Below are 17,554 nucleotides of genomic sequence, written 5' to 3'. Positions count from 1 at the left end.
AACAACGGGCGAGCACGTGGAGTGTCGCCTCCACGAATCCTCTCCTGCAACGTGGAACCTCTTGCCGGACTCGTTCCTGACCACCGTAAGGTAACGTAACCCTAGGCTGTACAAGTGCATGTGGACTGTCTGTGCGGCCTCCACTGCATCACCAATGCTCATACAGCGGTGATTGATGGAGGCGGACGGTCCCACTGGAGGGAAGATGGAGTTAGGGTGCCTGCACCGTCCTTTCAAATAGCCCCCTCTGACCTTCAGCTCCATCGCGTGGTGGGGGGCTGGGAGGGTTTCTGCAGCACGCATCCCTGGAACAGCGGGCACTGCGTTTTTATTCTGCCGTTGGCAGCGCCATTCTGCGGGGATCCCGGCGCCTGGTCCGCCCCCCTTCATCCTCGTGCAGGTCCCGGGTAATTTTTTGCTCCCGGCGTCTGCCGTGTCAGGCCGCGGGCGGAAGTCCCGCCCCTTCCAGTCATGCCATTGGCCGGCGGGTTCCGCCTCCCTCTCCCTGGGCAAACGCTGGGGGGGGGGGGGGGAAATCTAGGCCCCGGCTTCTCCCGTGTTAGGCCGTGGGCGGAAGCCCTGCCTCTTCCGGCCGCGTCATCAGCTGCAGGCCCCGCCTCCCGGGAGTGAATGTGGGGGAAAATTTAGGCCGCGGACTGAAAACTCCACCATTTCCAGTGGGACCACCCACCAAGGAAGCGCTCCTTTTTAAAGGGACAGCACGGATGCGTCGCCCTGTGACAGGTTCCACAGGATGGACGGGGACACAGGACTGGGGTAAGTGCTACTCCCCCCAGCCTGACAGCTGCCATATCTGTTTTCTGCAGCCTATCTAAAACACTGTTTATAGCATCAGCAGGGTCACCATGTCTAGAAGGACCAAGTCTCACAAGGTTTTATATACCGCATGTGTAGCCTGTCGGTCTGCTTTTCCGCATGCCCAGAGTTAATCATCTCTGTGAGGCCTGCGATTCCGAACGCGCTCAGGAACCCTCCCCTGCGACTCGGGCAGAAACTAGTTTCTCACCCGAAATGGGTCACGTCCTTGTCGCAAGCTATGGCATCCCTAACCAAGGCAATCGAGTCCCTTCAAACCCCGGCTGGGGCCAGGGACAGCGGTTCTTGTACCTTGGGGAGGTCTTCCGACTGACTGGAGCCTCCGGCCTGCAGGGGCTGCGCTCTCACTAGGCAGACGCGGGGGAAGCGAACCCACACAGCTTCTCCCAGTCCATCAGGTGCATCTGCATCCTTGAGTTCCGCCTCTCGTTCACCCTCACCAGCGGAGATTAGTGAACATGGTTCAGACTACGATTCTGAAGGGTCCCTCAGTTTTGAGGCACCTGATTATCAGGAGTCAGACAGCCTAATTGAGGCCGTCAACCAAACCCTGGGTATAGAGGACGAATCTACCTTGGCCTCGGGTCACAAGGTATCGTTCAAGAGGATCAAGCAGCCTCATAGGGTGTTTTCCTCTCACCCTGAGTTTGAGGACTTAGTCCAACGTCATAGAGAGCGTCCGGACAGGCGTTTCTCGGGACAAAAGGCTCTAAATACAAGATACCCTTTCGCCCCCGTCGGTAGGTTCACCGGTTTCTCGTTTATGCTCTAACACGCTGTTATCCTTTCCCAACGGCTCCTCTATTAGGGCTCCAATTGATCGGCTCATAGAAAGTTTGGCCCGTTCAGTTTTCGAGGCTTCAGGTTCAGCCCTCTCGCCCTCTCTTGCAGCGACTTGGGTAGCTAAGGCCATGATATCTTGGTCAGAATCTTTAACTAAGGCTCTACAGGAGAGGGACCTACCAGCGGAAATGACGGAGATGTCAAATCAGATAGCTCTAGCTGGGAGCTACCTGATCAATGCATCTTTGGATGCAGCGAACGGTGCGGCATTAGCTGCCACAAACGCAATTGCCATTAGACGGGCTCTTTGGTTGAGAACATGGCGGGCGGATTCTATCTCAAAAAATCCCTTACAACTCTCCCATATCAGGGTGGTCAATTTATTTGGGAAAAAACTGGATCAGCTCATTTCTGATACCACGGGGGGAAAAGCAGTTTTCTCCCACAGCAAAAGATTAAACAACCCTTTCGTCGCCAGTTTCAGGCTAGTTTCAAATCCTTTCGTAAGGTGGACTCCAGCGTCAAACCCCGCTGGCCCAGGTCGACCTAATCAGGACAGAGATCATCAGATCTCCTACAGGGCCAACCCGTTGGGAAGAATGCGGTCCCAGCTTCCAAGGTCAAGGGGATCTAGGTCCCATAGGTTTTCGACCAAATGACTGGAGGCGTTCTCCGATCGCCACCGACAGAGTAGGCGGCCGTCTACTCTTGTTTCATCAGTCCTGGCTCACGGTGGTTCACGACAGGTGGGTAAAGAGAACTAGTGTCTTCAGGGTACAAGATAGTTTGTCAGTCATCCCCCATGCTGGTTCTTTCTCTCCTGTCTTCCCAGTTCAGAATCCCGGGTACAAGCTCTGTTCAAAACGCTAGAATCCCTTCGGCTCTGCGGGGTCATCACTCCAGTCCCGAAGGAAGAGAGATTTCAGGGGTTCTATTCCAACCTGTTTATAGTTCCTCAAAAAGACGGAACTGTAAGGCCCATTCTGGACCTGAAATGTTTAAACAGGTTTGTCAACATTCGTCACTTTCGAATGGAATCTCTCCGGTCGGTCATTTCGGCAATGGAAAAGGGAGAATTATTAGCTTCAATAGATATCAAGATGCTTATCTTCACATTCCCATATTTCCTTCGCATCAATAATTTCTACGTTTTGCCGTAGGCAGCCTACATTTTCAGTTCACAGCCTTACCTTTCGGGCTGGCCACCGCACCCAGGGTATTCACAGAGGTCATGGCAGCAGTGGTGTCCATCCTGCATTCCGGGGCATACTCGTTTTGCCATATTTAGACGACCTCCTTATCAAGGGGCTGTCTTTTCGGGCCTGCGAGGAAAATGTCAGCATTACTCTGGATACTCTTTCTCGCCTAGGGTGGCTGGTGAATCTAAATAAATCATCCCTTGTACCATCTCGGGAAAATCTTTTTTTCTAGGGATGATCTTCAACGCCTCACAAGGTTTGACAATCCGGCCCCGGGACAAGGTCCTGACCCTCCGGCAAGAGGTGAGGGTCCTTCGCCGGCCGATCTACCATACAATCCGGTCCTGCATGAGGGTCTTAGGAAGGATGGTGGTGGCAATAGAGGCAGCGCCATTTGTGCATCTCCATCTCCGTCCTCTCCAACATGCACTTTTGGCATCTTGGGACAAGAATCCGTGCTCTCTCAACCTCAGGTGCCGTCTGTCTCTCCAGGTCAGACAGGCTCTCGCATGGTGGTCAACGAGTCCTTCTCTACGACAGGGGAAGCCCTTTCACCCAGCCCACTGGCTGGTAGTCACGACAGACGCCAGTCTTCTCGGTTGGGGAGCAGTGTTTTGCCACCACACAGCCCAGGGACGCTGGTCCTCGCGGGAGTCAACCCTCCCGATCAATGTGTTGGAGATTCGGGCGATTCGGCCTTCCACCGCAGCATTTTCATCATCTTCTAGCAGGCCGCCCTGTCCGGATTCAATCGGACAATGCCACAGCGGTGGCCTACATAAATCATCAAGGGGATACCCGCAGCAGGGCCGCCATGCACGAGGTAAAACGGGTCCTCTACTGTTCCGAGAAGAACCACTCTGTGATTTTGGCAGTCCACATCCCGGGCGAGGAAAACTGGGCTGTGGATTTTCTCAGTCGTCAGGGCCTTGCAATCTGGGAAGTGGTCTCTCCATCCCAAAGTTTTTCGGCAAATATGTCATCGCTGGGGAATCCCGGACGTGGACCTGATGGCTTCTGGAATGAATGCCAAAGTACCCAGGTTTGTCGCCCGGTATCCAGATCCACAGGCAATCGCCGTGCACGCGTTAGTTCTACCTTGGAACCAGTTTCGTCTCCCATATCTGTTTCCCCCTCTGGCACTGCTCCCAAAGGTAGTCCGGAAGATCAAGACAGAGAGAATCCCAGCAATCCTGGTTGCCCCAGATTGGCCTCGTCGGTCATGGTACGCAGACCTAGTGCAGCTGCTTGCCGGAGCTCCGTGGCGGCTTCCGGACCGCCCGGATCTACTTTCGCAGGGCCCGATCTACCACCAGAACTTAGGGGCCCTGTGTTTAACGGCCTGGCCATTGAATCTTGGATTCTGACGCAGGCCAAGTTATCCCAAAAGGTTGCCGCTACCATGATTAGCGCCCGAAAATCCGTTTCAGCACGTATTTATCATCACACCTGGAAGATTTTCCTTTCATGGTGCAGAAAGCGTGGGCTTCCCCCACTACGCTTCTCCATCCCTAACATTCTTTTTTTTTTTATTTAAAATAGATTTTTATTGAAAGCGAATATGAACAATACAATTTATGCATTTTCCAGTATATTACAAAATTTTACAATTTCCAAACCCCCAACAATCCCAACAAAACCCAAACCTCCCCCTCCCCTGACAGCTCATACCCAGTTATACTTTGTTACCAGTATTGATGGCTCTTTGAGCCATTTGAATCACTTATGTCCGCTTGTTCTTTAGCACTCTCTTCCTTTCAGAGGCCCTCATCCTCCCATTACCCATACCTACTATCCCAGCTCGAGCCACGGAGACCACATTTTATCAAACGTTTCTATTTTCCCACGTCTTTTGTATACCCCCTTTTCCAAATTGAGACCATGTTTAACATATTTCAGGAATTCACCCCTTGTAGGCGGCTCATCCTTGATCCAGTTCCTTGCTATTACCTTCCTTGCCATATATAATAGCCTAGCTATTGCTATCTTCCAGGTGTTATCCACTCTAATTTCCTCTACATGTCCCAGTATACACACTATCGGATCTCTCGGCACTCTGCATTTATACGCCCCTTCCACACGGCTCATTACCACCAACCAGAAAGCAACCAGTCTTGGACATGTCCACATCATGTGATATATTCCTGCATTCTCAGTCCTACATCTCGGGCATTCAGAGTCAGCACGCAACCCCGCTCTGTGCAACACTTCCGGTGATTTATAGACTCTGTGCAAGATGTACAGCTGCGATAGTCTATACGGCTCGCTCAGTGACACTCGTGGAACCCACTCCAACACCGACTCCCAGGTTTCATCCTCCATTGGGCCTAAATCTCTTTCCCATTTCGCTCTCGCTTTTAGAGGGAAGTCTAGTAAATATGCATGTAGAAGGTCCTTATAAAGGGTGGTAATGACTCCCCTTGTGGACCCTTCCCCACATACGTATTCCAGAACTATGTCCTCCTGGATCTCAATACCACCGCCCTTGTTTTGCGCTTTAAAGGCATGTTTCATCTGAGCATATTGATACTCCCCAGTCGGTCTCAATCCAAACTCCCCCTGCAGCTGCGAAAAGGACTTTAATCCTTGTTGTTGAATTATCTGAGCCACCAAGTGGATTCCTTTGGCCTGCCACTCCGCCAGCACTCCAAGAGCCGCAAACTCAACCAAATTATTATTAAGCCATATCGGTGTAAATTTAGTCAGCCCCGTAACCCCCCGAATATGTCGCAGTCTGGTCCATAATTTATGTATCAAAAACATAGTTGGGTATAATTTCCCCAATACTCCCAAGGAGCCATCCTCCAGACACTGCGCCACCGGTCTTCGGTTTGTCACCCTCTCCATCAAGTGTTGTACCGCACCGGTAGACGCTCCCCGCGCCCAGCCCTTCAAATGCTGGCTCTGGGCTGCAAGAAAATATAACTCAGGATTGGGTAAAGCCAATCCTCCATCTTCCTTGGGTCGCTGAAGCGTCTCCAGGCGAATACGTGGGTACCGCCTCCCCCATATCAGGCTTCTAAAAAGAGCATTAATCTGCCGGAATTTCCCACGTGGAATCCAAACTGGCGCATTATGTAGGACGTAAAGTAATTTGGGCATCAGAACCATTTTAATGAGATTAACCCTACCCACCACCGATAGGTGTAATTTATTCCACGCATCCACTTTTGCTTTAAGGGCGCCCATGAGAGGAGTCAAATTCCTATACAAAAACTCTGTAACTGGGATCGAGATCCATATTCCCAGGTATTTGAAAAGGGATGCCCCCTTAAGCCGCCCCTCTCCCAATGGCTCACTTCTGCTCTCCTCCACCCCATCCACCTCGAAGAGGACCGATTTATCCCAATTTATCCTCAATCCCGACAAGGCTCCAAATTTCCCAATGATCTCGATAGCCCCATTCAAGGCTTCATCCGGGTCCGCCAGGAACAGTAAGATGTCATCTGCATATAACGCGATCTTCTCCTCAACACTCCCATATCTGAACCCAGGAACCTCATCCGATTGTCGGATCTTAGCGGCCAGTGGCTCCACAGCTAAGGCAAACAGAAGGGGCGACAGTGGGCAACCCTGCCTCGTACCTCTGGCCAACTTTATAGGCTGAGAAAGTTCCCCATTCACTCTAATTCTAGCTGTTGGTAGTGAATATAACAGTTGAGTCCATGCCACAAATTGCGGACCAATACCCATACACTTCAACACCCGCCAGAGATATCCCCACTCCACACTGTCAAACGCCTTATGGGCATCCAAGGATGCAATAACCCTTCGGCCACAGTTGTCAGACTTCAGCTGTAGGTTCATATGCAGCCTCCGCAGATTAACCGCTGTAGACCTGTCAGGCATAAAACCAGACTGATCCGGATGTACAAGGCTAGCAATGACGCTGGACAAACGGGTAGCTAACACCTTGGCCAAGAGCTTGACATCGATGGTTAACAGAGAGATTGGTCGATATGACTCAGGCTTCCCCAGATCCTTATCCTCCTTCGGAATAACCACTATAATAGCCTCCCTCATAGATGCTGGGAGATACCCTTGGCATCCAGCCTCCTCCAGTACTAACTTTAATCTGGGAATCAGCACTTCCTCCAAACTTTTATAGATTTCGGCTGGTAACCCATCAACCCCAGGTGCCTTCCCATTAGCCATAGACTTCAGCGCCCGACTCAGTTCCTCCTCGGTGATAGGGGCATCGAGGCTCACCCTATCCTCCTCACTCAATTTCGGAAGACCCAGACTCTCAAGGAAAGTCTCCGTATCTCCGGCTGACTCATTGACCCTGGAGGAATATAAGTCCGCGTAAAAGTCCGCAAAGACCTTTATAATTTCAGGTGTTTCAGATACCCTGCTCCCCCCATCTGAAACCAACGAATGTACATACGAGGTACCACGCTGAGCCGCGGCTACCACCGATAGCATGTGTCCCACTGTTTCTCCCTCCTGAAAATAAGCCACCCTCTGAAACTCCCGCTTCCTTTCAGCTTTTCCCAGCAGAATCTTTTCCATACAATTTTGCGCTGTTCTCAACCTTTTCTCTGCCTCAGAAGTCCCCAGCACTACCATCTCGTCCTCTGCGGCTTTCAGCTCCTCCATCGCCACTCTCTCCATCCCTAACATTCTTGCTTTTCTCCAAGCCGGCCTGGATTCGGGGCTTGCACCAAGTACTCTCAGAAAACAGATATCATCCTTGTCGGTTCTTTTTCAGCACAGGATCGCTGTCAATTTACAAGTGAAAACTTTTCTACAGGGAGTCGCTCACATGGTACCACCTTACAGGCCCCTCTGGATGCTTGGGACCTTAACCTTAAGTGCCTTGCAGGAAACTCCCTTTAAGCCTATTCAAGACGTCTCTTTGACCTACCTTTTCTGGAAAGTCATGTTCTTGGTGGCCATAAGTTCTATTAGGCGGATATCAGAGCTGGCGGCTCTATCCTGCCGGGCTCCGTTTCTACGGTTCTATCAGGATAAGGTTGTGCTCAGGCCAGCACCCTCTTGTTTGCCAAAGGTGGTTTCCTCGTTTCACATTAACGAGGACATTGTCTTTACCTTCTCTTTGCCCGGCGCCAACGCACCGTGTGGAAAAAGCTCTCCATACACTAGACCTAGTGAGAGCACTTAGGAGGTACATTTCACGGACTGCACCTTTTCGGCAAATGAATGCGCTGTTTGTCCTCCCCGAGGGTCGCAGGAAGGGACTCGCTGCTTCAAGATCCACCATAGCCAGGTGGATACGATCGGCTATTCAGGAGGCCTACCGCGTCAAGGGCATGGTCGTTCCGACCGGAATCGGAGCACACTCCACTCGGGCAGTGGGGGCTTCCTGGCCGCTTTGGCACCAGGCTTCGGCAGAACAGCAACCTGGTCCAGTTTGCATACCTTTTCCAAACACTACAATATGCACATTCAGACTTCTGCAGATGCAAGCCTGGGTAGAAGGATTCTTCAGGCAGCGGTAGCGCACTTATAGGCGGCAGATGCCTGGATATTACTCCGGTGAGTCAATTTCCCACCCAGGGACTGCTTTAGTCCTGTGTCCCCCAATGAGGCGAAGGAGAAATAGGGATTTTTGTGTTACTCACCGTAAAATCCTTTTCTCCGAGACGCTCATTGGGGGACACAGCTCCCTCCCTTTTAGCCAGATGGCTCTTTTTTGTTATTTGACTTTATCAGTCGGTGGGGTCGTTGCTAGACATGTTGTCTCTGTGTTAGTGCTGACTTTTTTGTTTGTTCTCCTACTGCTTTTTACACCAAACTGGGTTCGCCTTCGGCTAGTGTCAGGGTGTATACGACGGTGGAGGAGCTAACTTTTTTTTCACGTTTACTTAGTGTCAGACTCCTGGCGACAGTAGCATACACCCACAGTCCTGTGTCCCCCAATGAGCGTCTCGGAGAAAAGGATTTGTGCGTAACACAAAAATCACTATTTCCATTTTGTTTCTCAGAGCAAGAACATGATTCTGGATCAAGCTTTCAAGTACATCACCGAGCTGAAGCGGCAAAACGACGAACTGCTGCTAAACGGAGGGAACAATGAGCAAGGTGAGGCCGATGATGGAGGGAAAAAGATTCTCAGGAGTTATTATAAAATGTGGATGCCTTATGGGTGCAACTTTTTAATTTCCTTTTTTTCCCTTAAATGTATATATTGTTTGCAAAAAAAAAAAAAAAAAACCCTTTACCGGTATGGTTTCCTTATAAACATTGTGGCATTTGTCCTCTCCATCCTGTAAGTCTCACCATACACAGCAGGCTGCGGGGGATCAGTCAGTGAGCGCGTTTATCTCACTTTTTAGCGCAACGATTTCCTTGTCCCTTTTGTATTTGTAGCCTAATGTTTCGTCTTTTGTCGTGCACGGCGCTTTATTTTTGCTTTTGCTGACGAATAATTCTCCTTTAATCTTTTCTTCTTTTGCAGCCAGTGAGATCAAAAAACTCAGAAGGGAGTTGTCAGAGATCCAAAAAGAAAACGCTCGTTACATCGAATTATTGAAGAGCAATGACATCTGCCTGTACGACGACCCGACGCTGAGCTGGAAAGGCAACTCCAGAAACTCGAAAGCCTCACTGATCGCTTCTGCTGACCAAACCCCGAAACTTCCACTCTGCCTTAATGGTAACCAGCTGGGCACTTCTAACCAGGGAACCACTGTGCACGGCATCACCTTCAACGTGGGTCATAACCTCCAGAAGCAAACGGCCAATGTTGTGCCGGTGCAAAGAACGTGCAACCTGGTGACGCCCATCACCATCTCCGGTGTTTACCCCTTGGACAAAACATGGCAGCAAAATTCAACATCTCCTCCAACCACTGCAGCTGAAGTTGAGTCAACGAGTCTTCCTGTGACCATAGCACAGACCACGGCAAACCTCGTCCTGTCCAAGGGCAAAGATATCGCACCTTCCCCGACCAGCTCTGCCGTTTCATTTCCACTAGCGGCTGGTGCAGCGACTCCAATGATAAGTTCTTCCCATGCAAAAGAAGGGATTGTTGTCGAGCAAAATGTGCACGAAAATGTTGCATCTGTCAGCAGCAATCTTCCCTCACAAGTTCGTCTCGCAGACGTTCCTGGAATTAGCTTGCAGGTGTCTGTAAATGCTCCAGAAAAGACGTCTGCAGCTTCCGGTTGTACCGAGACTGTAAAGAGCGTAGGGAAGGACACTTTGCCCGGCGTCGCCATTGCATCCAGTATAGGTGTCGTCATCCACTCGAGAGAAGGAAATTCATCTCTAGAGGTCCCAGCCGGTACCAGTGCGTCTATGTTGTCTGCTCCTTCGCTGGAAGCCATCTGGTCCCTGTCACCCGGATTACCGGATTTGAAGAGCTTTGGAAGCCTATCTCGCATCCCGTCTGATGGAAACACTCAAACTACATGGACGACGTTACAACTTGCGGGAAACACTGTGCAGCCATTAAGTCAGTCGTCCTCAGCTGTGACTCCCGCACCAGTGACCGAGCAGCCAGTGGCCTCGAAAGAAACTCAAAATCACCATCCAGTTATGGCTTGTATAAACATGAACAACATGGCGCCCTCAGAAATCAAGCCCGTGGAGCAAGTAATGGTGAAAATGCCTTCTTGTCAGCCCGTACAAGTCCAGTCACTCATTACCCAACCTCAAGCACAGAGCACGACCAGTATCCTCCCGCTACATCCCCCGGTGCAGGTCATTCAGGTAGCTCAGCCATTCGGTCCCGCAATAAATCCAGCACCAGCCAATCAGAATATTATATTACTTCAACCACCAGCTCCTGCACCTTGTCCACCCGTTCCTAAACCACCTGTGGGGCAGCAAATCGTTATAATCCAAGCCACCCCCAACCAGAACAGCCTTCCTTTGATGACAGCCCAGCCTGCCCCTTCTGTGGTCATGCCCATTAATGCAACCAGTCCGGTCGTTTGCCCTTCAAACCCTGTGCAAAGCGCGGTGATCCCACAGACGTTTGGTGGAAAACATCTCGTTCATATATTGCCCAGACCCAGCCCTGTGCAGCCGTCCAGCACCGCACAGCAAGCACCCACGCCTGCCGCAGCCGCCCCAAATCAACAGCCGCCAACTATCTCTCTCAATGGACAGCTGTTTGCGTTGCAGCCCATGAATCCTACATCTGGATCCTCCAACCAAACCCCTATGCAAATTATCCAGCCAACAACCAGTGAAGATCCCAACACCAATGTCGCTCTAAACACATTCGGTGCATTGGCCAACCTGAGCCAGAACATCTCTCAGCTGGCCGGGCACAATTGCCTACAGTTTACCCTTAATCCCCCTGCACCAGCTACCAGCACCACATCAGTAAACTGCGTCTCGGTGTCTGGAACCAGTGTAACGGCCACAGTCGCTGAAACCTCTTCTGCTTTACCCGTTACATCTGTAATGACAAAGCCTTTATCAGTAAAGCCTGCAACTAACGCTGCAATGGCCGGTGCAAAGCCCAAAAAGACAGTCAAGAAACCAACTTTGAAGAAAGGAGCTTCTGCTAAAAAGGATCCTGCTGCAGCCACTAAACCAGAGCCTCTGAAAACCCAGACCAGTAATGGACCTCATATTGAAATGGAGAAAGCTCCTGACGTGGCGACAGCTTCCACTATAGAAGAGAAAGCAGGAGGTCAATCCTCGGAAAGCAGCCTAAGTGAGAAACCCAATGATGTCAGAAATCCTGCGAACTCGGAAGGAAATCCAATTTCATCCGACCAGAGGCATGATAAGCTCTCAGCTGTGCTCTTTGAGAATCCTGCGGAAGAAGATAGTGGAGCACAGAACGAGCGCAGACCCGATCCCGAATGTTTTACGGGAGATGTAGATCCTGGCAATCATCCTATAATAGCGGAGACCCTTCAAAAACCTCCGGTTGTAGAGAGTCCTCAAGACTCAATTGATGTAACCTCTGGTAGAAGTTCGGATCATGTCACGGCTTCTAGACCTTGCCAAGAAGAAGGTGGCACTCCAAGTTTAACTGCTGCCGACTTGCTGGAAACGCAAATATTGACTGATGACCCAAATGATAAATCCTTCTCTTTAAAAGGAGACTGTAAGGATCTTGACAGTCAGGGACCACCGTTCAGAAAAGTGAAGACTAAAGAACCTGTAACTATGGGCGAAACGAGGCCAGAACCAGTTATCCCCAACCCAAATCAGACTGGTATCTCCGAACAAGATGGCGGCAGCAACGCCTCTGCGACTAATCGGCAAACTGACTCTCCCTCGTCTGGTAGTTCTGCCAGCAGTCGTAACTTCTCAGTAGCCTCAATGTTGCCAGATGCCAACAGGGATGATGTCGTCAGTGGAGCGTCACTGGGGACAGCATTTAGCGGTTGTGGGTTTTCGGAGCAGAATGACATAGTTGCCGTCGCGGCTAGAGCCATCTTTGATCATGAAACTCTCTCGAAAGTAAAATCAAGAGTTCAGGCAGAACCTGGGAGGTCAGTTCCCGTTCCCACGAGCTCGGAAGCAGAAGCGTTGCCTGCAGACTGTCAGCTCCCTTTCAAGCTCCACGTGGCAAAAGAAAACCCCTCTCGACTCCAGCCTTCATCCCATTCTTTCACCCCCACGGATACTAATGGCCGCCCCTGTGTCGATCGTCTGGTAGAAAAAAGTAATTGTGCGATTGTGAATGCTGCCAGTCTGTCGTTACAGATCTCCACATCTCAGTCTCAGAGTGTGACCAGTCTGAGCATCAATAATTTAATACACCCGGGTGGCGTTAACCATTCGGTGAACTGCGCCAGTGTGTTGCAAACCTCGCAAAACATGTCCATGCCTCTGTCCACAAATACTTCTGTGTCCTCCAGCACTTACGAGAGCCAGACGGAGGTGGCGACGGCCATGTCCGACTACTCGCATGAGCAGCTACACTCGATGAGTTCGGCCGTCATGCAGGTATCTCGGGCGACGGTTCCTCTCCTGAAACAAACACTCGATGCTAGAAAAGAGTCCAACAAACGTTCGGCTCATGAGGACGGGATGCTTCCTGCAGCCAAGAGACCGAAGCAGTGTCAGGTTCCAATCAGGCTTGACCGGTTGCAGTCTTTAGGCAGCATCACAGAGCAGAACGAAGTAATGGTCGGTCACGCCGTGTCCGATTCCTCCGCATCTGCGGTGTCCGTATCCAGTAGTGTCCAAAGCCGCAGCGAGGGGCTGTCCAATCTACTGACTTCAAATAATAACTTTATTAACCCGATTCTGAGACAGCCTGATCTGCACTGCAATTCGCAACCTTCTGTATCTGAACAGGGTCAGATAGGGAACCAGCACCTTCAACCTCTGCATTCGCACCAACAGCAAGTACCTCTCCACAGTAATAACCCGTACTTGAAGCAGCAGCAACAAGCGGGACATTTACGGGACCATCATCACTTGTATCAGCAGCAAGTCCCACATGTGGACCGATCCCTCCGCTCACAGTCCCATAACATTCAGCAACAGCGAATGGTACAGCAGGATGTCCAGATGCAGAAGAAACAGAACCCCGTCCAAGGTGCTCAGGCGGCACGGCTGTCTCTGCAACAGAAACACCTGACGGAGCAAAATCGGCATAAGAGTGGTCAGCCCCATCACCAACAGATCCAACAGCAGCAGCAGATCCCTCCTCATTTTGGAAATGCCCAAGCAGAGAAGCCATGTGAAAACAGTGCACCGTCCCGAGGTCTCCACGTAGCCCACCCTCACGGTCATTTGAGTCAGGATATGCTTCATCAACATCAGCAGGATATCAACCGCTTGCAAGGATCCATTATGTCATCAGAGCACTTATCGGGTCACAACCAAGTCCAAAGGCTCATGACTTCGAGAAGTTTAGAGCAGCAGATGGCTTCCCAAGTGAGCGTGGTCTCTCGACCTCCAAATATGACATGTGTCCCACACCGGCAGGAAAGAAACCGAGTATCTAGTTACTCTGCTGAGGCGCTTATCGGAAAGAGCACCTCAAACACAGAACCGAGAATTGGAGTCTCCGTCCAAGCTTCACGGGTATCGGAGCAGATTGAAATGCGGAAGTATCTGGATGTATCCAGGAACAAAGTTCTACCAACCCATAATCTTCAGGGCCACATGTCCATCGAGCATGGCATCAATGCAGAATCTCAGAGGCTTCCAGACTGCCAAACCTTTAAGCCAGGAGGCTTATCTCAACAGCAAGCAGCTTCCTTTGAAGTTCAGACATCGAGAAACAATGAAGGTGGCACCAATACAAATATGAGGGGACTGCAGTCCCAAAACTATAGGATAAGCCAGAATAGTAATTCGGCCATGGATCGGCAAAAGCACCTGCCCTACCAGAGCGTCCAAGAGGTGCCCATCGCAAACACCCTTCCCATTAGAGAAAATGAGAATTCTTGTCACCAGACCTTCATGCAAAGTTTGTTGGCGCCTCACATTGGAGACCAAGCTGGGGCGAGTCAGCGGTCAATCTCCAGCCATCAGCGGATGCAGTACAACACCTCGTCTAGCATCGAGTTCAGTTGTCCACCGGCTCGTGAGTCCCTGCACCTCCGTAGAGAGAATGAGGGTCAGAACCGGGAAAGCTGTGACTTGGTGATGGGACAAGTGAACCCCAGGAACAATTCTTTAAATATTCCTTTCTCCAGCTCTTCTGGAGAGATCCAGGGCAGGAATACGAGTCCTCACATGCAAAAATCTGTTCGGGGGTCTGACGGGCAGACAAAGAACCAGCTGAATATACAAGTTTCCATTAACATGCATGGTGTGGTTCATCCACCCATTCCTCATCAGTCCATCACCCATGGAAATGGAGATCAGCGGCAAACAGTGAGGCAGACTAATCACTCAGTAGCCCAGCGTTCCAGGCATCCTCTACAAGAGGAACCGGATGCCAAGACTCGTCAATCTGAAAGAAACCGATCTGGAAACCAAAGACATGGCAATATGTTTGATTCTGCGCTGCCTCCCCTGCCCCTAGCCGGCCCGAGTAGCATGATCCTTGGGCGGCAGCAGCCCGTGACGGAAAAGCGGACCGGAATAGTTCGTTTTATGCCTGACAGCCCCCAGGTGTCTGCTGACAATCCAGCTCCTGACCAACATACGCTTGCCCAGAATTTCGGATTCCCGTTCATCCCGGAGGGTACAATGAATCCACCCATTAATGCAAATGCATCTTTCATCCCTCCCGTTACACAGACAACAGCGACACGGACGCCTGCCCTGATCCCGGTAGATCCACAGAACACGTTGCCCTCTTTTTACCCTCCATATTCTCCAGCTCATCCAAGTTTGTCCAATGACCTCACCCTGCCCTACTTCTCCAACCAGATGTTTCCTAATCCAAGCACCGAGAAGCCCAACGGCAATAGGTTTGGCTCCATACTGTCCCCACCGAGGCCTGTAGGCTTCTCCCAAACAACATTCCCCCTCCTGCCAGAAATGCCCCCGATGCACATGACCAACCCGTCCCACCTGTCAAACTTCAACCTGACCTCCCTGTTTCCAGAAATTGCCACCGCCCTCCCTGCTGATGGCTCGGCAGTGTCGCCGTTGCTTTCCTTATCTCACCCTTCCGCTTCGGACTCTTCAAAGCAGTCGTCAAATCGGCCAGCACACAACATAAGCCATATATTGGGCCACGACTCCAGTTCGGCAGTGTGATGTTGAGGGGCTCCTGGATGTGGTTTTGTTCTATTTTCTTCATTTTTTTTTTTTTTTTTTCATGCTGTAAAGTTTTTGAGTTTTTCCATTTCCATGAATCTATCGACGTCCTTCCATCAACATATCGGCCGCTCTGTCAGTCACGGTTCCCCTCCGCACAACCCCTTCCCCTCTCACGTGCTCTAGTTTTTGGTGACAACTCTGCCGTTGCTTTTTACCGGTCAGAATTTTTTATTTTGCGCTTTTACTACATCATTTGTGCATGTTCGGAATATGATGTGGGAAATCTGTTATTTATCCACTCATTTTGCCAGAACCCCCCCCCAAAAAAATGCCATGATTCATAAAAAAAAAATAATTTGGGATTATATATTTAATATTTTTACTGGGAATATTTGTAATTGGCTTAAAAGCTTTAATTTAAAACTTTTCATATAAAAATCCTTCTAAGAAACGGAAAAGTAGGAGACGTTGGCCGATGTTATCATTGTTTCCCAAACCGCCGCTGCATTAAAGTCAGAAAATGTATTGAGTCCTCCTGTGATCCGCCGCCCGGCATCGCGGCCCAGAAGGACGTCCGAACGGAGAACTTAAGAATTGTTCGTCCGTGCTCCACCATTCTTGGGACGTGCTGAAACAAATTGTATGTATTAGGCTACGTTCACATTCGCGTCTTTGGATGCAGCATCGTCGCCGCAACGCACGACGGATGTGAAACGCGCAAAAACGCATTTAGTGACGCATGCGTCCATTTTTGACTTGATTTTGGACGCAAAAAAAATGCAACTTGCTGCGTCCTCTGCGCCCTGACACTTGCGCCAAAAAAGACGCATGCGTCACAAAACGCAAGTCAACGCATGTCCATGCGCCCCCTTGTTAAATATAGGGGCGCATGATGCATGCATCGCCGCGGCTGCGCCAGACGCAGCCCCGCAAAACACTAATGTGAACGTAGCCTCAAAGGGGACCCCCAAAACCAATAATTGTTCTTGCTGGATGAATTATGAATATTATTTGGTCCATTGTTTTCCGTCGGTCATGCCTGTGCTTGGTTGAGGGTTTGGTGTGATGTCATCGCGGTGATGTCATGGGTGCTCCGCTCTGGTGTCGGCACAGTCATACTTTGTGTCCTGGTGCAGTGACGCCAGTATTTTAGGCCGAGTCAACAAGCGGCGAATATAGCTGTCACCATGATTGTGATAAGGTGGCTTCAGTCGCCATGTACGGAAACCATTACTGTACGGAAATGTATAGAATTCAAACCCGAGACCCCTGTGGGCGAGGGACTATGGGATCACGTATACCCAGCCTTACATGTTGGACGATCCCTGACTCCATCATGGACCATAACTGATGTGCCCTCCATAGTAACCCCGACGCCCTCGGCACGACATGCGGCGCCCCCACATTTCACAGTGTGTATAATATACTGTATATATGTAATTACACGGAGCGCAGCCCCTCGTCTCCACTGTACATGTTGTGTATAGTTCTTTATACTTCTGGAAATTCTTGAAAGACGGCGCCCATTTAAGCTTCAGACATTTTTCCTCTTCTGTTATGTGAATGGAGTGACGGGCGGGGGCTCTGGATTTGATTTTCTATTGCTGCTTTGGTACTTGCAGATCTCATGGTACAATTTTATTTCCAATGATTTCTGGTTGTAATAATTCTTTGTAAAGAGCTGAACATATTTTATTAGTAAAATAAAAGTTCTCACGCCTCTTGTGGTCTCCAGAGCCTCTGTTGTATCGTACAAAAGCTTGTGTGTACAGTACCTTGTGTGAATGTGTATATACCTTACATTACTACATTCTGTATATACCCCAGAGCTGCACTCACTATTCTGCTGGTGCAGTCACTGTGTACATTACATTACTGGTCCTGAGTTACATCCGGTATTATACCCCAGAGCTGCACTCACTATTCTGCTGGTGCAGTCACTGTGTACATTACATTACTGGTCCTGAGTTACATCCGGTATTATACCCCAGAGCTGCACTCACTATTCTGCTGGTGCAGTCACTGTGTACATACATAACATTACTGATCCTGCGTTACATCCTGTATTATACTCCAGAGCTGCACTCACTATTCTGCTGGTGCAGTCACTGTGTACATACATTACTGAT

General features: G+C 50.2%; 1 protein-coding gene across 1 annotated transcript in view; it reads left to right on the top strand.

Moving 5' to 3' along the window:
- Positions 1–17,148, top strand: part of USF3 (upstream transcription factor family member 3) — a 38,964-nt gene extending 21,816 nt beyond the window's left edge. Inside the window, exons 6-7 of the mRNA XM_069760537.1 lie at positions 8,768–8,864; positions 9,241–17,148. Of these exons, the coding sequence (XP_069616638.1) occupies positions 8,768–8,864; positions 9,241–15,422 (6,279 nt within the window). The 3' untranslated portion in view covers positions 15,423–17,148. The remainder of the gene's footprint in view (positions 1–8,767; positions 8,865–9,240) is intronic.
- The last annotated feature ends 406 nt before the right edge of the window (positions 17,149–17,554 follow it).

Source organism: Ranitomeya imitator, chromosome 3 (genome assembly GCF_032444005.1).
Source record: "Ranitomeya imitator isolate aRanImi1 chromosome 3, aRanImi1.pri, whole genome shotgun sequence".
Lineage (NCBI taxonomy): Eukaryota > Metazoa > Chordata > Amphibia > Anura > Dendrobatidae > Ranitomeya > Ranitomeya imitator.
The sequence above is the reverse complement of the archived record's forward strand: the minus strand, read 5'-3'. Positions and strand labels throughout refer to the sequence as shown.